The 22670-nt window shown below is 37.8% G+C and overlaps 1 protein-coding gene across 1 annotated transcript in view; it reads right to left on the bottom strand.

Moving 5' to 3' along the window:
- Nucleotides 1-22670, bottom strand: part of CHD7 (chromodomain helicase DNA binding protein 7) — a 132463-nt gene that overhangs the window by 9433 nt on the left and 100360 nt on the right. The window contains 21 exon segments of the mRNA XM_030971645.1: nt 115-275; nt 673-1350; nt 1491-1524; nt 1527-1701; nt 1870-2098; nt 2814-2868; nt 3087-3159; nt 3439-3568; nt 4960-5063; nt 5644-5733; nt 8803-8962; nt 9553-9752; nt 10671-10876; nt 10973-11083; nt 11297-11476; nt 12135-12302; nt 12538-12733; nt 13212-13422; nt 18203-18458; nt 20584-20727; nt 22060-22236. Of these exon segments, the coding sequence (XP_030827505.1) occupies nt 115-275; nt 673-1350; nt 1491-1524; nt 1527-1701; nt 1870-2098; nt 2814-2868; nt 3087-3159; nt 3439-3568; nt 4960-5063; nt 5644-5733; nt 8803-8962; nt 9553-9752; nt 10671-10876; nt 10973-11083; nt 11297-11476; nt 12135-12302; nt 12538-12733; nt 13212-13422; nt 18203-18458; nt 20584-20727; nt 22060-22236 (3738 nt within the window).

Raw genomic sequence — 22670 nt, 5'->3', positions numbered from 1 at the left:
TCTCTTGCCTGCCAGAAGTGCAGTACCACACAAAGCTCACTGTTACTTTTCAAGCACATTTCCTATATTTTACTGAAATTAAAAGAGACAGATGTCTTTCTACCCCTAACCAACCTTAGGCCAGAATGAGAAGGCAAATGTTCTCTCATGAAGCAGCTGAACCACAGAGGGGTCCCCGTCTTCCATGTAGAATCCATCGCGTGTTTCATCCCTTGCGGTACTCATAGAGGCATTGCTTTCTTCATCAAAATTCTTACCCTGAGAAACTGCTCCTGCTGAATAACAATCATGACCAGGCATTAACATCCACTGTCTACCCAGATAGATAAGGTAAGGCAACCAGGCTTCACACAACATTTCTAACTCGGGCTTTTGTTCAGTAATTACTACAGCAGAGCTCCAGCCTTCCACATTTGGCACAGAGACCATGCTTATTGACTCAGTGAGCTTTCCCGGAAATCATCCCTTGTGGGGGAATACCCTGCTGATGCTGGATGGTTCTTATGAAAGCTTATTTAGCCACCTGATATGTGGAAGGGCAGAGGAACTGCTGCATGCAGCCCATCCCATACTCAAGAATAGCACTCTGTGTGCCACTTACCAGCTGGCATGAGCTACAACAGCTGTGGGGCTTGTGCTAAGCACACAGAACTGATCTGACCAATGTATTACCTTCAGGTTGGGAGGATTCTTCTGATTTATCATCATCTTCCAGTTTCTCCTCTTCATCTTCTTCTGAACCTTTCTCAGAAATAGATTTCGGATCTACATCTGTACTCATTTCTATGTCTTTCAATTCACATTTAACAGAGCCAGGCTCAGCCTCAGCATCACAGTCTGGTTTAGTGTCCTTATCTGTAGTATCTGTCTCCTCTTTGATTTCAGACTTTTCTTTGGCTGCTGGATTTTCAGACCCTTCAACTTTAGACTCTGTTGGTTCTGTAGTTTTTTCTTCTTGTACTGGTGTGGATGGGACAATTGGGGGTGTTTGACTGCAGCCAGCGCCCAGAGGGTTTACAGAAGACACAGTATTTGCATTACCTGTCCCTCTGTTTTGAGCAAAGTTTTTGTGAGCCTCAAGAAAAGAGAGTTCAGGATCATTCAGAATGTGATAATCTGTCCTACTGACTCCATGTTTAGCAGCACCAATCAGTAAGTCTTTATCATGTTTACCACACTCCCACCACTCTGGCAGGTCCAGACTTGGCTGGCAAAGCTTTAGCCTCTCCCCCAGCTGCGGGTGATGGAGGACCTGTTCGCGGATCTTGCGCAGCAGCTCGATGCGATATAAAGTTCTAGAAGCACGCTCCTCTGTGATCGGCTCAATCAGCGTGGAAAGATCAGGAGGTTCTGCAAGGACACCAAGTTGTGCTGTTTAACATGGATTGAATGCACACCCACTTCAAAATCATTACACCTGGGCATGAAGTTTCAACAGGCCCATGGTCTCACAATAGTCATGTTGATTTCCAGAGTCAGTTTAAACTTACCATCATCTGGTTTGACTGGCATTCGGCACACTCGCGTCTACACATATTCACAAAGCCATTAAAATACTTTTCCAAGCTTTCATCGGACTTTTTGTCAAGCCTGGCAAATGCTCTGAATTGATTCCACTCAAACTGATGTTTTACAGGATCAAAAATAACTCCAAAAGTAGACACCACACGATAAAAATCGGCTTCTTCTCTTCTTGTCCATCTAGTCAAGGAAGAAGCAAGAGAAGTGAGGCCACTGGATAGTTAAGATTCCAAACACTTTTAGAAGCCCCCAAACCCCCTGAGTTTATTCTTTCAAAACAGAAGAGCTGTATGGGTGACACACAAGCTTAAATAAGATTTAAAGAAAGATTATCACCGGGAAACTCACTTTTGTCGTTTCTCAGTTATTATGGCTTCCCTTTCTGCCTCCAGTGCCCTCACTTCTTCTCGAGGCCGACGTCTCCTGCGGTCAGTCTTCATTAGTGCCTCTTGCCTCATTTGTTGCCTTTTATAGCTGCGCTGATAGGCAGTAATGAGGCGACGCAGACGGGTAGTCAGGGTTGAAGTGTTGGGCCAGTAGAGTTGCCCTAACTCAGCATTGCTTTCACTGTGCTTGCCTAGAGAACAGAGAAGTATTTGCACTGCAAAACCAACACTAAACATTTCAGTTTCTATGGCTATAACTGGATTCCTGTTTTATCAGATAAGAACATGCGCCTCTAATACTGGTGCATAATGAATTAGAAACAGGGTAACTATTGGTAAGAGATAGAAAATAGAATCAAATCATCCAACTCTAGGAACTCAGAAATGCTTGTGAAGCATTTAGAGATAACCATCAAGCACTATAATTCGATGTTATGAATGCAAGCATATTATGAACACTGTAAGTATTTAAATTAATGCAATGCATCTTTAAATACATTACTAAGAAGATCATTCTGCCTCTGAGGAAACACCTATGCTTATCATTTCCCACTTTATTATTCTCACTTAAACTTGGCAATTTTCCTCCATACTGAGGAAACAACGTATTTGTAACTTCCAAGATTATATCAGCAAAACCATCAACGGCTGCATTATGAAACATCCGGTCTTTATCATCATGGTTTCTACTATGTAATTAGAAATCCAGAGAACCATAATGTGGATTATTCAAAGACAGTATGTAATTGTTTTGAAAAATGTGAAGCATGAAGAGATTTGGCAGCAAAAAGCTTTCTGTGGTATTGTCCCAAAACATCTCCTATCCCCTCATGTGCTAATATAAACAGTCCACTTTTCACTAAACGATCCCTTTTTGCTTTTTAAATTTTTTTGCTATAGACTTACTTGGGTGTAATTCTATGGACTCCTCTTTGTCTTCTGGAGGTGAGTTTGCGAATTCCTTGGGGAGAAGACAGAAGTTATTTTAGTTTTCAGTTTTGACCATATGTCATAATTTGAGAAGAAAAATATGTCATCTCTCAAACACAGCAGCAAACAATCTTTTTAAGGAGTGTTTATCCGGTAGCTCTCAAACTTAAAAAACACACATTAAAATAAATATGGAGAATCACTTGTAATTGTACATATTTGTAATTAGAGAAAATTTGGAGTTCTTACATCAATTTCATCCTTGAAGGGAGTTCTGGTTGGCTTATATTCTGGATCTTCATCCTCTCTGTCGAATTCACCCCTATGAAATATTTTTAAAATTTTTACAAGAAAAATACTGGTTTTTGAGAGGGGGCTGATTTTCTGGACAAAAGCAAAAAAGCTACAAAAGCCATCAGTATGGTGTATCAAGTTACACATTTGTATTTCATGCTCAACTGTGTAAACAAATCTATGTACTTTGTACATCATACGATCACTTCATATCCTCAGGCAACATGTAAGTATAATATGACATATGAACCCATGCCAACATATACAACGCTGATAAAGTTTATTAATTTTTTCATGTCCTCCTTACCCATCACCGCCATCTGCTAACATGTCTGTCCCTCTCTGTTCAGCAGCTATGGCCTTTGCATCAGGCATGCCAACCCGTTCCAGAAAGCACAGTGCTGGATCAGCTCTCATGGAATTGTACTTCTCATAACCTGTGTGCAGAGTGGGAGACAAATGCCTTTTTAAAAGCTATGACCAGCTGTGAATAGAACAGGTCTAGGCAGTAGAAGTACAATTTTCTGGATTCATTAATTTATTATTAAATAAAACACAGGTGCTATTGCCACGCTGGAAACATTTAATTAATATTAAAAAATTGTTCATGTTGGTGAATTCCAACAGCACAGAAACATTTTCCCATCAACATTAACATAATCCCAACATTAACACAGATAAGATAGTGAAAAAAGCATCAAATTTCATGTTGTTATAAAGTAAAATAAAAATCTTTCACAAGTGAAAAACTTCTTTAAGTTTCCTTTATGACTTTGGTTCTTGACATTCAATACTCGCCAGTGGAAACACGCAGACACTAACAGGGGCGCACAGACACACACACACACTGACAGACACACTTTCAATAGCTCCAGCCCTGCTGGAACCCTCAATATAGGCTGCAAAAATGCTGCATACATGGGTTATACGTAAGGCCAACGAACCTGTCTTATTAGGTTTAGGATGATGCATGTCAGTAAGATGACACTGTTCCCTCTATGGTTTTCAAACTGCTGTTTGCTTTTTTACTGCCCAAGTTGACTAGATGGAAAATGGCAGATCCCAACAGTGCACTGCAGGAAAATGATTTTTAGACTAGACTTGCCTCAGCTGAGCCCACAACACAGAGCTGCTGTACATAGGCAGAACAGCACAATTCAATTAGGATTTGTACTACAACACACTGCTCCTAACTGCTGTAGAGCCTCAAGCCAAACTGTAATCATGAAAGGTTTTATAAGCCATCATTCTCCCCTTTAGTCAGGCTGGGCTGCTGAGAATACCTCTGCGACCTCCAGAGAATTGGGATTATAATCAGGAATCGCTCACTGTATATATCATGCCAGCTCTGCATCCCCAGCCTTTCAAAGTTAACAAGGCTGCATCCCACTCAAGGGAGCCGGGAGTTCTCAACACTGACATTTGTGAAATATTGCTTGGAACAAAGCCCAGGAGGCACTTGTACAGATTAATAGCAGAGGTTAAGCCCACCGTCCACTTTGACACTGGTTGGCAGAGCTAGCAAGTGAAGCAGTGCTGGAAGCAAAGTTTATGGAGATCTATCTTACTATTTGGCTATTATTTAAACAAATATGGCTTTGTTTTATTTACAGCCAAGAAAGTAATGTTTTCTTCTCAAATGTTCTGCAAACATTTAAAAACAGCATCTGATATTTACAGCTCATATTAGGTTTTTAATGCAGGCAAGAAAAAAGGGAGATACAAGCCAACAGTTCTTTGGAACAATACTTGTTAATATTATGACTGAACAGTCCTACACGCTGAAAGCTTTACAACTGAGTTTTGTTGAGAGTGAGACACCACTTACCGTGTTTAAATACTCCAATTAAAAGGGATTTATCTGCCTCCTTATCCCACCAGTCTGCAGGAACTTCGGCATGGAATGGCTCAGGTATCCATATATCTACTTCACTGTGAAGACAGCATTATACATGTTCTCAAAGGTATTACTAGACAAAGATTAAAAAAAAAAAAAAAAAACACCAAAACAAACCATCCTAAAAAGCCCAAGTGTTTTATGCTGTTCTGTAAATATAAATTTTGACCTGGAAAACCACCCCAAAGCCCAATACAGAAATTGAAATACTCTTAAAAATAATTAGGATGGTTAAACAAACACACAACAAAAAATAATTAATCAACCAAAAAACAACACAAATAGCGCCACCGCCCCCCCCCAACATTAGGCTATTTTGGGAGTCAAATGGTTATCTAAATATGATTAATTTAAGGTCTTAGTATTTTTTTAATTTTTTTAATTGAGATAGAATAATCCCTCAATATTAGCAGAGCTGCAAATCCACTTCTGTCATTTCCCACATCATTTCCTCCCCCAGGAAAATGACCCGCTGCACTTCATAAAACAATACGGCTGAGAACAGACATATAAGAGATAAAGTGTAACCACCTTTAAACACTGCATTATTATAGTATGTGTACTTTACAAAAGCCAGAGTCATAAAGCAAAAAATAAACCTGCACTTGCACTAACCTTGAGTCAGCACCCTCTAAGATCTTGTCTGCTTGGTCCCCTATAACTTCTTGTCGTAGATAGTAGAGCATGCGGACACGCAGCAGGACCCTGGAGAGGAAGGCAGAGGGGGGAAAAAGTTCTTAACTTCAGGACTGTTTGCCAACAGTGGCTTTTGGCAGCTGCTGCTGTTCATCCATCATCCTGCCAAGGCTGATTAGCCATGCTGTATGGTAGGCTTGAAGCGTGACAGATGGTGGCACATAATCACCTCTGTGTGGTGCTTTCTGCTGGCTTCCAACAGGCCTGCCTGGCAACTGCTTACACTGCACAGAGAGGGACCCAGCTCAGCCCGGCCCCGGCGCATTTCATTTAGTTCTACCTAGTGCAGCTTGTGAAGTTTAGACACGTACTCTACCACTGCCTCTGAAGTATTGAAGCAAGTTTGTAAACAACTGAGCAGATGGCTTTCAGTAACTGTTCTGCTTCATTATCTCATAAAATTTCCTCAGCTGCTGCCTTAATACCATTTTTGGAAGCACATCAGAAGTTGTAGGAATAAACGAGATATAAAATCTGGTTTTACTACCTTACAATAAACCCTCAATATGGAATGTCAGGTTTTTCAGATTATACAACTTTTTGCTTCTGAGAATGGGGGGGAAAAATAATCCCCCATTTCCCTTGGGAGATATTAACTATTTTTACTCTTTATAGTTCAAACTGCTATTAAATTTTACCTATGCACAACCTAACTGTTACAAGGAAGTGAAAAATCTTCGTTGCCAAGTTTATTTTTCCCCATTTCTGCAATACTGCAGTCATTTTTGGAAGTGCTGTCAGGTGTTGTGGTCACACTCAAAGCTGGCAGGAGAGAGAATGGCAGACCGGCTTTTCAAGGAGACTAGAAAAGAGGTCATTTCTGTAGAAAAAGTATCTACCTGAAAATAATCCTGCTCTCCTATGTTTACCCAATTCAGGGCACCCCCTGCTGCCTAGTTCATGAAGTAAAACCAGTACCAGCTAAGATGGAGATTACTCAACCTGCCCTCTCACTGTACCTAAATTCATCACAGCAACTGCTGAATTACTGCTGCTCCTGAACAGCAAGGGTGACCAGGGAAGCAGTAATCTGATCACCCACTTGCATGAAAAATTTAGACCACCACCAGTTTTGAGAGGTCCTTGTTAGAGATCAGATGCAACTAGAGCAATACCCGGTTTCACACGTGTTATTCAATCAAACCTCGGAAGAGCAGGGATGTGAATGAAGGTCATGTCTGCAATTCAAAACATGTCAGACATGCTTCTTTCTGTATGCACAGTAACTGGGACCAGTAAGGTGTCCCTGCTCCCTGTGTGGCTATGTAAATAAGCTGTTGAGAGTCTCTGTCATAGTATTAAGCAATAACAGCTGTTACATCAAGCCAAAGAGGAGAAGCACGAAATAAAACCCAAGATAAACCAAAAACCAGAGGCTCTTTGCACCTTCCAGGAGTCCTATGCATTAAACCAGGATACACAGTTCTTAAGGAAAGGACACCAATTCTTAAAAGCCAACTTCAACTGGTACCTTTTCAAGGAAATTACTCAGATTATTAACTGGCTCCACCTCTGTTTGATTTTACCTGTGCTAAAAACATGTAGCTTCTACAATTCATTTAGTCCTGGTGAATCTGGGAAGTGAAGGAAAAAGATAGCAACTGAAAACATTCTTGCATATTTACCAGTCTTCCCGGTCCTTGCAATTGTTCTATTGTATTACTAAAGAAGAAGTATTTAAAAAATTAAGTCAGATCTGCAAACTGATATAGCAAGTAATGAAGACATGTTACCTGAGAGTTTAAAATAATGTGACAGGAAAGAATTTTATTACTTTAAGAGCAAGTGAAATGTAATAACAGACCTGAGTAACAGTTCAGAAAAATCAGAAAGCACTTTATTTGGAAGTGCACTCACTAACGTGATTCTATGAGTATCTGTTGTCATCAGCTAAGAATTAAGCTTGGTTAGCATCTGGAAATGAGCTAATAAACCCCTTAAATGCCTTTCCTCCTTCACATCACACCCCCTATTGACAGCTCACAGGTACTTTTCAAATCAATAGTATCTTTCCACCAAACAGCATTAATGAGACCCAATATATATTCAAACCACAAAAGTAATGATGACCTTTCGGTAACAGTGCATTACAACTGCATGATATATATATAATGAAGAGTAGAAATTTAAAAACAAAAACAAACATCCCAAAATCAATCAACCACGTCCTCAGCTCTAAACCAAGGTATTTTTGGGACAAGGTTTAGTGTCTATGTGCAGAATATAGTAAGCAAAACTGAGATGGCATCAAAGAAAGCTGACACAAAAATAAGATATAATAAAACAAAAGCCAGAAAATATGTAAGGAAGGCTCTTAAGAGACATTCATGAAACAATAAAACATTATATACATTGACCTTTATCCCCAAAAGCTTTTGGTTTAGTTACATGTTTAGAATTTCAAAAATCAAATCAGGACAAATCAATTCAGGTAAAAGAGTTTGGTGAGAAATTTCATCTCAAAGGAGAAAGAATAAATATTCTGTATATTTATTACATATTATATTATTGCCTATTTATATAGATAATTTATATATATTATATATACATTAATAGTCTCTGAGGAGAACAAGAGAGGAAGGGAGAGAAAGAATAAAGAGAAAATGTATGCCCACATATAGGTGAACTACTACATGAAACGCCTGAAATTAAGAACTGGATATATGAGTTTAACATCTATGGAACAGAACTTTAAATACCAGCCTGAGCGACTCCACATGAAGGTAAGAAACAAACTGCTTTTGTTCAAAGATAGCCAGTTGTCAAGTGAAATAGACTTAGTGTAGGACTATAGTCTTTACTTTCTATGGTAAAAAACCAACACTATCTGATTCCATTCTTATTTAGTAGGAAGAGAATAATTTTCTTCAGGACTGTGCTGATCTGTCACAAAGAGCTTACAGAAGTGTCCAGATATCTGTTAAGATGATTATCCCCAAATTAAAAAGTAATAATAGCCTTTATATCCTATTAAATGTCCCTGTGTTCTATCAATATATCCAAAGTTGTGGACTTTTCAAAAGCATGTAGTTTAAAAAAAATCTCAAACCTCTAAATGAAACATTTATTAGTACTTACTTATTACAGTGATGTTTAAGATGTTTCCTATAGCTGTCTTCTTGAAATAATACATCTGGATTACAGGTTGTGAGCCAATCAGCATCCTGCAGCATTGGCTGTGAACTCTGGGCTTTTACTTTCTTCCCTTTCCTCCCTCTGGGCACTGGTGCAGACAGACCTAGAAAACCCCCAATATTTCTTACACAATCGGAATAGAAAAACTTTTACCCCAAACAACATTATAAACATATGTTTAAAGCTAAGTATCCATTACTTTGAGGGCAACACAACCACCAAAAACTGAACAGCAACATGACTCAGTACAGAAAATTGGAAGTAACAAAATCAACCAAAACTTTCATGCAAATTTAGGTGTGAAGATTTCAAAAATTCAGAGTGCTAGCCAGAAAATGGTGTTATATAAATATTTCTTGTAAAAACTCTCATGAATCTAAATGGCCGTAAGGAAACAAGCTTTCTGACTAATGGCAATTTAAAAGAGATTAAATCCAGCAGTAGGTGCCAGCAAAAAATAATGCCGCAATATTTGTTTAAAACCGATTTAAAGGAAAGAGCACTGCATTCTACAAAGTGTCTGAGGGAGACTTCCCCTTTAAGTACAGACCAAGTCAAAGCCCACCTTACTCATAAAATCTGACAAGATCCTACGACATGTCAGAATGGCTATAGTTTAAACCCAACACATAGCACGACTGAAGCAATTCTTTCCTATTTACTAGCATCATTATTTGATTGTGGTAGACATACCGGAATGATTAACCAAAGCTCGAGTTTGCCCATCTGCAGTTGGAGTGATCAGATCCCAGATGAAACTTTTGATATTTTCATCCCCTTTGTAATGATTAAGACAATACACCAGGATAGTCCGGCAGATGGTTTCCACATCTTGCTCTGTTAGCTGACGTTTATAGCGCCCATGTGAGAGGATGTCAGTCCACCGACCCCAGCTACAAGAAAAATATGTTCAATACAACAGCCAGGGTACTGGAATTTTAATTTGTGACTTTCAGTTTAACTCCTGGTATCAAGCAACTTGGGACCTCCTGTGTTAGCGTTAATGCATTTTGCATTTGCAGGTTATGTCAGGGAATACAACATCCAGCACCAAAGAGTTAAGAATGTTTATTTTACAGAACAGGCAATAAGTTCACTGCTCGTAAAGCTGCAATTGAACTACACTCAAATTAATAAAGTACATATGTTTAACTCTAAAGGTCCCAGTAAGCTACAAATAGGAAACTCAACCAATTCCTACAATGATGGGATTTGAGGAACAATTCCTATTTTGAATCAGAAACCTATTACTAGCAACAGTTGCACACTAAATTTAATTAAATTTCTAAAATAAAGACAGTCATTCTAAAGGCCACCATGTTAGAAGTCAAATATAGCTACCTGCTTGCAAAGAGATAAAATTCAAATTAGCACACTCAATGGGGAAAATATCAAGTATCTGAATGTAAGTGGTGACAAAGTCTAGATTGACTGTTGATTTTAAAACCACTTTGTTCTTTACAAATACACTATTACTCTCTTCAACACTTAGAAAAGAGAGGTTGAAACTCATTAACTCAAGAATTCTTTACACTGAGAAACCAGAAACAAATATTCTGTCATCAGAAAACCACTTATCTTACCAGTGAGCTCATAGCCATCTGTGACACACTCAGATACTTTAAACTAAGTAACACATATAAGTGCAATTTATATATATAGCAACCAAAACCAAATCTGACTGGCATGTATAAGCATTATACAGTATGATAGTATGCGAATGTGTCCAAGAGAAGGATGAGTTATTTACTATATATAATTTATTTTCAGCTCTTTAGCCACAATTAGTATATTCTATTTGCATATCTTACCCATAAACCAACAAGTTCTTCTCCACCCTGAAACATTCACTTCTTGCATAACCTTGTGATTTGTCCTGAGGCCTACGGGGCTTTGTGCTAGGCTTTTCCTCAGAATCGCTTTCCAGGTCTGAAAACTCCATCAGCTCATCCTCTTTGACTGCACTGTAGAGTCTGGTTTGCTTCCTTACTCTTGGTGTATCTATAACTAGGTTGTTCTAAAATGATAGGGAAAATGTATAAATTTAGGAGGGAGTGGAGGGGGAGGAGAAAATCTTCAATTTAATTGTACTAGAAAGAGTTATAAAGCTTACCCTTCCATTTAGAGCATCGATATCCAGCTCAGCTTTCTTTGCCCACTTCTGCCAGAAATTAGGGTCATCCAAAGAAATATCTGTCCTGTTCCCAGATGCAACAAAACTAGCCTAGTAAAAGTAAAAGCACGTGGATTGATTTCTTAACTGCATTCTACGAAGAATACCTGTTTTTCACTAGCAAATACAATACTTAGGAAGAGGTAGTATCAAGAAAGAAAGAAGACAAGTACACAAAAAAAAATTGACACAGAAGGCAATTTAATATACTTCCATCTACTATAGTCACATTTTACTCCTTTTCCTCTGAATGTCAATGCATACCTTTGCAAATGTTGAGCCTTTTCCTTCAGATTCAATAGTAATTGTGTGTGTTCGCCTTAAGAGAATCTGATCGATATCCTCTTCACAAAACTTAGACCCTTCATCTTCCTCATCCATCAGAGCACCATATGCCCCCTTTCGAAGAAGATCTTCTATTTCTTTTTTAGACAGCTGTTGCACCTGTAACACATAAGACAGGTTATGGTTTTGGGTTTTTTTGACACCAGCCAATGTGTTCACCTGACAGCACAATCAGATGGATCATCCTTGTATTTGGCATTTTTAGAACTGAAACTCTACGATAATGTGGTGGTGGTCAACCACCCCATTCATGCTGAAATCACCTCCTAAAGAAGACTACAAACAACAAAATTCTCAGGGTGAAATTATGTGAGTGGTTTAAACGACTTAATAATTCATTGTCACTGAATCCCTTTAGCTTTGATGACTGCTAAACTCCTCCTGGGAGCAGATTTAACTTACTAACCTGACAAAAAAGCTAAAGCAAAGTAAGTCCCAAAGCAAAAAGGCTACATCAGCAAAAGTTAACTAGAAGAACTCCATAAAGTGCCAGGATCAACATAATGTAAAGGGTGGAATGATGAGAATGGATCAGGATGGAAGGAACATGACTCCACTTGCCCCCTTTTGGCAGTAAGTGAGCCATTAGATAGGCTGAGCCAGTTCATGCAGCCAATGCCCTTATTTAACCCGACTAAACTATCAGTCATACTCCATCTGAAAACCACTGTTCTCCAGCTAAAACGCACACAAGCAAGCAAAGTATAACACCTTCATAGCATTTGTTGATAATGCATCTTAAAAAAAGATCCCTTACCCCATTTGTGGCATTTTCTCTTCCGCTCATAGATTGTAGTACAGCCTTATCAAGGCCCAGCTTCAAGCTAGCTTTGTCAAACATTTCCCTTTCATAAGAATTCCTTGTTATCAATCTGTAAATTTTCACTGATTTGCTCTGCCCTATTCTGTGACATCGTGCTTGAGCCTGAAGAAACAAAGGCAAAATATTCAGTTACGTGTTACAAATGGAAGAAAAAAGAATTTGAAATAACCAATAGAGAGAACCTACTTTAAAAGTTTTTTTTTCTCAATATAAATAATATTGTTTATGATTTCAAGAGAGTAACAACAGATAGTTCCTCTTGTAAGTGAAGAAAATTTCACAGTAAAAAGGCAAAGAAAAATTTAATTTTCAATAAAATCATCTCTTGTAATATTACCTGGAGGTCATTTTGGGGATTCCAGTCTGAATCAAAAATGATGCAGGTATCAGCAGCAGTAAGATTAATGCCCAAACCTCCTGCCCTTGTACACAGCAGGAAAACAAACCTATCAGAATCAGGTCTTGAAAACCTGTCAATAGCTGCCTGACGCAAGTTGCCTCTCACTCGACCATCAATTCGTTCGTACGGGTACCTGAAAAAGAGATGCATTATAGGGATTGCTTTACTGCAATGGCACTGCTTCTTTAAAAGAATATGCCATTAAAAACAACAAAGACAAATATGCTTCTATGGGGTTAGAAGAACTACAACAAACTAAGAGACTAACTGCATCAGAAAAGACATACTACTTTGTATCTTTCTTTGGTAAAGAACAGACTTTCACTCCAAGGAATTGGATAAAAATTTAGGCCTGAACTAAAAAACTCTAGAGCCACCAAAACATTTAACTGAGAGGTTTAAAGCTCTCCAAATGAGGTCATTTTGTATTCACTCAAAAGAAAGGGCTCAGTACTTGCAACCTCCAGGTTTGCTCTTCCCCTAAGTCAGATCACTATAGAAAACACTGTTTTAATTTCTTCCCTTTCTATATGGATTACTCACAGGTTAAATGCAGTGGTCACAGAGGAAGGCACAGTTTATTTATAATTGTATTATATTGTTGCTCTCACCGTCTTTGAATGAGGTAGTCTTCCAGTATGTCCAAGCAGCGCACCATCTGGGAAAAGATAAGCACCCTGTGGCCACCAGCCTTCAGTTTTGGCAGCAGCTTGTCAATCAGTACGAGCTTGCCAGCAGCCTGGATCATTGCCTGGAGCTGAAAATCTGGAGAGTCGGCATTGTGTGTTTCTTTAAACTCTTCCAAAATTTTCTCTTCAGCACCTGCAAAGATTGGACAGCAATACATGAACACTGCAAAGGGTTTTATTAATAAACAATGAGTTCGCCTTCAATACCCTATAGAAACTGCAGGAATGTTTTAAGCACTATGTGAACAAACATTTATAAAAAAAAATAAACATTTATAAAATATATTAAGCTTAAATTTGAAGCAAACATATACACAAATACAGCACAAATAAAAAATAGCTCTGAGAATTCATTCTTTTTTTTCCTCTTTTGAGCAACATTAAACTCTTTCCTAAATAAATTCATAGAACTATTGACACACAATTCAATGAAAAAAAATGGAAAAAGGTGAAAAAAATTAAACATATTTCAACGGATAAATTTTTTTTTCCTTTTAAAAATGTAACATGAAAGAAAACCATGTCTTGTTTACACAGGAAAATACAAGGGACACAAATCACATTTAATATCTGCCTCTAAAATCAGCCTTAAACATCCACATGACCTGAACCTGCTTCTTTCATTATTAATTTTAAAATAAAAATCCAAACAAAAAAATGGGGGCAGAAGCAGCTATCAAATTATTATTTTACCTTCTATTTCATTTTTTCTCACTGAATGTAGTTTTTTTTGTTCAGTTTGATGAAGCTATCCAACATATTTATTCTTTCCAGCATTAGCCAAAAGTTCTCTCCTGCCACTCACTTTGCCTATGAATGATATGCACAGCAGCAACTATTTTCTTGTTCTGCTTACTATTGGAAGACTACAGACCAAGTTCAAGCTTTCTCTTCAATCTCTCCTATGCTTTTATTCCATTTTTAAGTCACTTCTACAAAGTCGGCAATTCCAAGAGCTATCAGATTGACAATCTTGGCATGTAAAATGTTAGGAATCTTTGTTCTAAGCTTATTTTACTTCCAAAGAAGCCCCTTTTTTGAACCATCTTTTCTTCCCCTCTGCTTTTTTTTTTTTGGCAACAAAACATCATTTATAAAATATTTCTAGTTTGTCTTATATTCAGCTCCAATACTGCTTTTGAATAGCACAAGGCAAGATGGAAGGGTTGGGGGAGGGGGAAGAACAGCTTACTGCCAGGCTTCTGCTGAGCATCCCTCTCTCAAATCCCAGCTCTAAGGAGATGCCTGTAAACAAACACGGAACGCGCCCTTGCTGTGCGAAGGCTGGTTCAGTGCCTGCTGTAACGCGGTGCCTGCAGCAGATCCCACCCGGGGCAGGCTGCCTGACAGCTCCGTGCTGCTCCTGAGCTCACACCGCTCCCTTTTACAGAACCTCACGGACTCAAGATGCGATTGCATTTCAAGATAGTTTTACGTCCCTAGATTTTCCTGATCTGGACTCCCTGGATCATCCTAAAGCTTTACACATAAAGACAGTAAGCCCAAATGAAATCAGTGTAAGCAGACACTCAAAGTTCCTTTCAATCATATCACCGCCCGTCTTGGTAAAACGGGCAGAATTTTGAGCAGTAAATCTCCGATTCTGTACTGAACTTTGGCAATTCAGCTCCGTGCTGCTCCCTGCGCTCACACCTCTCCCTTTTACAGAACCTCACGGACTCAAGATGTGACTGCATTTCATGATAAATTTATGTCCCTGGATTTTCCTTATCTGGATCCCTGGATCATCCTAAAGGTTTGCACATAAGGAAGGTAAGCCCAAATGAAAGGAGTGTAAGCAGACACTCAAATTTCCTTCAATCATATCACCGCCCATCTTGGTAAAACGGGCAGAATTTTGGGCAGTAAATCTCCGATTCTGTACTGAACTTTGGCAATTTCAGGACACAGCCGGCTGTCAAGCAGCTCCTATACAGTAATTTCAGTCATCTTTCCAGGTTACAGGAATTATTTCTGACTCAACTGTGATATCCAGATTTAAGTTTCACTACTGTGAAGCAACCCAATATGCAAGAACAGCATCTGCAAAAGCAAACCACACCACAACAAACCCACAATCTGGTCTATTGCATGGTGAATTTACAGCATCAGAGCTTGGTCTCACCAAGACCAAAATCCAGTACAGATAACTCCAAAAATCTGTTCTTTCAATAACTTTGTCCTAGCTAAATCCTGTAGAAGACCAACCTTTTCTTTTTAATTCCTACTTCAATTGCAATTACGTCATGTCCATTGAGCAGCCTGTTACCAAAAGTTACTTGATGCAGTACTTGCCAATCTGTAAAATTACTTCCTATTCTAGCTGATATTTAGCAGGAGATGAAAGAAAGGTATTAGAATGTGGGGTTGGTCAATCAGGGAAACCTCCACTTCTACTCTTCATTAGGAGAGGCTTCCAGGGCTCAAGAGGGCACAACAAACAGAGTAAGGAGCCTTTCTGGTGGTCAACACTAAGATGTGTAACTATAGAGGCATTTCCCACTGCTGGTTCTTGGAGATAGAGAGGAACGATGTATAAATACTTGAGAATGGTTGCTATGGAAAAAACAAGGAGTCTAGCCCTAAGAAAAATGACAGACAATGCTTTACCCAAGCTGACTGGAGAATACCCAACATGCTGTAACTACCTCTAGAAGCCTACTCCTAGTCTCAGCAGAACACATCCATCAATCAAGAAAGAAACAAAAACCTGACTTTACATTCAACTCCTACCACACAACTTCCATCATATAGCCTTAACTGAAGTTATATAGAAGACTTGTTTGCAACTCTTACACAAAACAAAACAGATTCAAATGTTCAAATAAAAATGCTTGCTCACAAACCCCACAAACTGGGAAGAAAATGAGGCTTCAGAGACACTTTTATAAAAGCAGTTAAGCTTAGAAAACAGAACTTGTAACTGCAAAAAGTCATTCATCAGGAGAATACTGGGCAACCTTAAGTACTCACACTGCAAAAAATCTGAGCAGAAATAAAATAAACTTGTGCCATTACACTAACTACAAAGTTGTTAAATATCAATCAGCAAAATAAAGCCTTGGGCTCAGATGACTACAGCATGTAGGAGAATTTTCTGCCCTAGGACTACAAAGGATGTATTTGTTTAGTTCCATCTCCACACTAACACATCAGGATTTCTTTTTCCCATCAAATCTGAAGGCTCAACCCATCTGCCATGTTGCTAAATGATATCAAGCAAGTCCAGAGGTTCCAAACATCACAAAAATATTTGATAAAGGCAAATGCATTCAAGAGACAAGCCCACCTCCCTTTATTAAGATTAAGATACAGTAATGAAAAAATATTTGAGGTTTTCTAAATTAACACCTGAACTTTATCAGTCTCAATTATATTAAATGATATAAGACTTCTGAGGAAAAAAAAACCACTGCTGTAGGCAACGCTGCAATCACTGCTCATAAACTCTATTTGACAAAATAAAGTAGCAGCAGAATATTCTTTTTTTTTTCTTTCAACAAACATGAAATAAGGAAAAATAATAGCAAGGTTAAAAACTAGCTGAAAGCCAAGAAGCATCAATTCAGACACCCATAACCTGAACAGCCTAAACTATTCTGATAAACACATTTATATAATGGATTAACTTAAGCAAAAAAATCAAATAAAAAACCCCAACAAACCCTGCACCAGAACCACAAAGCTACTTTACTGTATACCATTTGAGTTTAGAAACTGAACAGACACCAGCATGGATGAGTTGAAGTACTTTGGAGTAAGCCTATATTATGTCTTTGGAATAATTACTTGCGCATGAAATATAATTAGATATCATTTCATGAATCAGTTTAAGCATTTCCCCCCCCCCCCCATCCATTTAAACAAAAAATATGAAGAGAAAAAACTTAAGTACTGCAATATGGAAGCCATACAATAAAAACCTGAAAACACATGTGGCTCTGGAACAAAACAGTCTCTCATCATGAAGCCTATAACCAGCATAAACCAACCATAAATCATATCTAGTAAGAAACAGGAGTTGGAAAACAAGAAACTAGTAGAATGCAACCCTGTATGGAGGATTGTGTTGCACCACCAAAGGGAAGAACTGACCAGCACACACAAGTTTAGCATAACTTCAGACAGAGCTGGCTGGTTCATCACAGGGCTGGTCACTTAACAGCCTCCCCAGGGAAGTGGCCATGGCACCACAAGTAGAGTTCAAGGATCATCTGGTCCTTAAGTAATATGATTTAGTTTTAGGTAGTTCTGTGAGGAACAGAGAGTTGGACTCAATAATCCCTACGGTTCCCTTTCAACTTAAGATATTTTATGATTCCATACTACTTGCCAAAGATAATCCTGATCTAAACCCAGTACTATCACACAGAAAAAGTCACTGAAGTCTAGTATGAAATTCACCCTAATCTTTCTCTTACTAGTCAAATTAAGAAAAGTAACTGACAACAGGTGGTCATAAAAGCAGGCTTGATCACAATTTCTTACTCCGCAACTTTTATTCAGAAAATTTAAGTTACTACTTTATGATGTTTGACAGCAAGAAAGTAAGTAGCAGCAAACCATAAGTGAAGAAAAAATTACCGTATTCATGCTAGCACCCAACAACCTGCATGATAACTGAAGTCTTGTTTTTCACAAATAACAGAAAGGAAAACTTTATAAAACCAACATTAACTCAGTCAGGGCTAAGTCTGTCAGAAAGCCTTAGAAAAAAGCAGCACAGAAAAAAGCAGCTGCAACAGCAGCACTGTCCTGGCTAGCAGATATCCATACCTGTGAAAATCTAAAAGGTTATCTCACTTTTCTACTTAAAATAAATGAATAAATAAGAAGACATGCTAAAATAGAATTATAACTAGTGAACATTTTCATAACCATTCTTCAAATGAGAAGAAAAGTAGGCAGCCTACCATTAATAAGGTATGGATGATTGCAGCATTTTCTTAGTTCCATCATAGTGTTTAAAAGATTAGGTACATTTGCCTGACCTCCACCCTTGGAAAGAAATGTGAAATTCTTTTCAAGAATAGCACGATAGTATTTCTTCTGAATATTTGTCAGCTCAACTTCAATGATGGTTTCCTCTTTGGGGGCCAGGTTCTTTTCCACATCCTCCTTGAGACGTCTCAGCATCATCGGCTTCAAAATAGCTTGCAGTTTTTGCACCTGGAAAACAGATGTTTAATAAAATAACTGAATTGAAACTGCTAGAAATCAAATATTCATTTTTCAGTTTCCTTAAGTCTAAAAACCTTGTTTTCTATCTCAAATGCCAAGCAGAGAGCATTGTAAAAAATCTTTCTTCAGTGACTCAGCAGTAAGTTCTCCTTGTTAACTCAGTGACATACACATTTCTAAAGTCTACTTTTGGTGTGTAGCCCTTCTGTTTAGTGATGTCTGTAATTAAATAGATCTCACTCAGAACTATCCTTCTCGACATGGACAGTACTGCACACAAATCATGCAGAGTAACCCTTTGTTAAATCAGCAAATCTGACACTTTTAAGATAACTTTTGCTGTTCACTTCTAATTACTAATCAGTATTTATTGCTATTTTCCCAATTTAGGTATCTGCTTCTAATTATTTTCTTATTTCCCTAGTTTTGACATCCACTGAAGTAGAAAACTATTTAGGACTGGTCTAAAAATGAAAACATTGTATTTCTGTTACCACTTATGACACTGATAATTTTTAGTGTCCCCAGGTTTTCTGGAATATTCATTAAGACACATCCTAAAGGGTGGGAGGGACAAAGAAGAAAATGTCAGTTTTCCTAAAAAAAAGGCTAAGTTTAAGTTCTTGTAAAGCCTCTTACACAAAATTCTGAAATGTATTCCATATTAAAAAAAACCAAAACACCCGGTATTTAGGTTGTTTTAGACTGTGCTTCAAAGTACAAACCATCTCAGTGCTGAAGAGCTAATAATTCACCCTGAAATTGGTAATTCCTGACGCAGACCTGCACAGCAGAAATATGAACAAAAGACACTTTCTCCTGAATTTACACAATTCCCTTAGTAATAAACCAACTTCAGAACAGAAAAGGTAATTAGCAGAGAGGGATGAACAATTGAGAAAATATATGGAATACAACTTCAAGGAATGGAGAGGAAACCCCAAGCCACGAATTAACACATAACCTGTCCTGCCTCTTAAAAGACAAAGTCAATTCCAAAACATCTGAGTGTCAACAGATAAAGAAGTCCTCCTGAACTTGTTGAACCAATCTAATTCTGATCAGAGCCAATGGCATTATTTTAGTAATAGTTCCATGTATGGATTCAAAAGCTTCCAGTCATTTTGAGCTGGCCATACAAAAGCTATGTTGAGAGTTAGGATATATTAGCTCCAGTTCAAACACTTCATTAACAGGACTATATGACTTCTGCCTCAGAGCTGGCTCACTTTCAGTCAGGTCAATGTCCATTCTGACTGACATGTACTAGCATGCACAACCTATGGAAACATATCCTATTTTGCCAGGAGGCCAGGGGCTAGAGGAAGAGCTATTTTGTAATTTAGACTATGATGTGTGAAAGAGTTGTTCTCAAAGAAAGTCAACAAATTCAAGCAGTCAAAAGTTGAAAGATATCAAAAATTGAATTTTCAGACAAAGCCAGCAAAGTTACATACAAAAATACATGCAGTTATTACCACAGGAAGCAAAGGGCCAAATTAAGATGCCATGCTTCAGTTACCTCCTAAAAATAAGGTGGTTTGGCCTTTTAAAACATTTTGATACATACAAAAAAACATTTGAGATATAACACATGTTGCATCTAGGATCTTTTATTTTGTATTAATTTATGCATTTCTTCTCTTGGACAGCTCAAGAAATCTAATTCTGAGTAAAAAAAACCAAACTCCCTCTATTTGGTTACCTCTTGTTAAACTGTGTTTCTAATATGTTCCTGTTTGCACTTAAGTCACTGAGAAAACTCTCAGATATTAATTCCACAGAAGTTACAGGGAGAGTCCCTTCACTCTGATGCTTAAAGAAGAATGTCAACTGACAAGTTAATTCTCATAGAAGTATTTTTCATCCAGAAACCATTACAAGACATCCCACCTCTATTTTTTAAACATTGTATTTTAATAAAAGGAATGTCTTCCTGTTTCTGCAAGACCAATGGACAAAGGACTAAAAAAAAGCAAAAAAACCCCAGAACAGTGAAAAGGCAGAAAAAAATAGATATTATTTTAAAAAGCAAATAATGACGTTCATATACAATAAAATGGATAAATTCAAAATATCTAAATAGAAAAGTAAGTGTGCAAGATAAGTTTACCTGCTCTTCAGTTTTAAGATCCCCAAATTCTTGCATGAATGTGGTTTCTGATGGAAAGCGACCTGGTTCCAAGAAGTGAAGCAAGCTAAACAGCTCTTCTACTGTATTTTGCAAAGGGGTTCCAGTAAGCAGCACTTTATGCTCCTGAAAGGTTAAGAAACAGTTGCCTAGGAATCCATCACTTTCATTTCCAATGGAAAAATACACAAAATTCTTTCCCCTTGTCACCATACATCTGTCTCACCTTTGCTTCCCCTCCCCCCTTCCAGCTACTTACATAAAACTGTTCTCAGGACATTCCTAACTGGTACTCTGGTGTTCCTTCAGTGATAGCCCAGAAAAACACTTCACTACTTAAGCAGCTTCAAAAGTCCTCCAAGATACAAGAACAGATTTTACTGTTCCACAATGTCCCATCCCTTTCACAAGTACAATGACTTTTAGATGGCAAAGCAACAGTTGAATCTATCCCATCATTTCCAGTAAAAATTCATTTATTTACCACACCTCCAATTGACCTCAGTGCACTGATCTCCTCAGGCCAGGAGATCAACACAGGACCTAACAGGAAACCTGAAGCAGAGTTCTACCTTCCTACTACATGCTAAAGAGCACAAGAGTGGCAGAGACTAAAGTAGCTTTAGAGAAGGAGCCCAGACAGGTTTAGCAACTAGCCCAGAGCCAAACATAAATTTAGCAGTGTAACAAGAACTAATGTGAAAAGTCCCATATCTCTATCTGTAGTCTGTAAGGCTATAAGCTCTGCTTTCCTCTAACAGCAACCACAATAAGAAAAACAAAAGGTACACAGCATTTTAAAAGACCGAATTACAGGTATTAGTTTAGCATGACTGCATTGTTCTCACATTTTAAAAGAATATTCTGCCTAAAACAAAGTAATTATTGTGTTTTTTAAATGGTAAATATCTTCATATTATCTCATTTTCTCTGTGAGTTTAATGCACCTATTTTGCACACATAATACATATTTATGTAAGCATCAGAAACCAACTCACTTGCCCTTCCTTAGTCAATGTGAAAGAATATCCTTATGGTCACACAACAAATTAACATTAGAGCTGATATTAATACAGAGCAGTTTAATTCTCATGGCCAAATTGGGCCACCTGACCACATTACACTTTTAAACAAATGTCTATGTGAAGAAATGACTATGGATTAACTCACATGAAGGGAGAGAAAGGAAAGAATAAATTTATTTTTATTGTCTTAGGAGAATCCACATTATTCTACACCTAAACCAATGAAAAATCTTATTAAATATCAGCACTCCAAAACTGAAGGTATGCATATGCTTCCAGGTATTTTATACTTTCTCATCTGCATTCTCTTATTCTTCTTAACACCTGATGATTTACTTGAGAAAAAACCCTTTTCTTTTACTTTTTGATTAAACCGTAAATCAGAAGTAATAAAACTACAGAAGACTCAAAGATAAGAGAGATTCACACTGACCAGATCCATCATCTTGAGTCCTTCCAAAAGCTTACAGTTCCTGTTTTTCAGCCTGTGGGCCTCATCAATGACCACGCAACGCCATGGAATGTTACGCAGCTCTGGGCAGTCAGTCAAGATCATTTCAAATGTCGTGATAATGGCATGGAACTTGTAGGACCCCTTTATCACACGACCCTAAAAAGAAAAGCAAATGTTAAAAATAAACTCCCTGGCAAAGAAAAGAAGCCATTTGCTTCACCTTCAAATTTTATTTTTTAAAAATACAAAAGAGTAGAATGGACAAGACATTTAAAGCAAATTAAGTCATTGTTCCTGCCTAAATGGGGAAATACAATTCTGTAAGCTTGCTACTGACTTCATGATAGCTGTTTTTAATCCTGTAAATAGGCCCACAGAATCACTGTACATTGATTACAAAGTATACAAGTATTTCAGTTTTAATTCATATGGATTATACTAATGCCTTGAGGCATTAATATATTGCTGCAATATTGAAATAAGGTTTTCAGACTTCATCAAGAGAATTCTCTTTTTACTTGAATGGAAGGTACATGAAGGTCCTCCTGAACAATCCAAATACAGCAAAAGTGCATTAAGGTTTTCTTTTT

Source organism: Camarhynchus parvulus, chromosome 2, assembly GCF_901933205.1.
Source record: "Camarhynchus parvulus chromosome 2, STF_HiC, whole genome shotgun sequence".
Taxonomy (NCBI): Eukaryota; Metazoa; Chordata; class Aves; order Passeriformes; family Thraupidae; genus Camarhynchus; species Camarhynchus parvulus.
The sequence above is the reverse complement of the archived record's forward strand: the minus strand, read 5'-3'. Positions and strand labels throughout refer to the sequence as shown.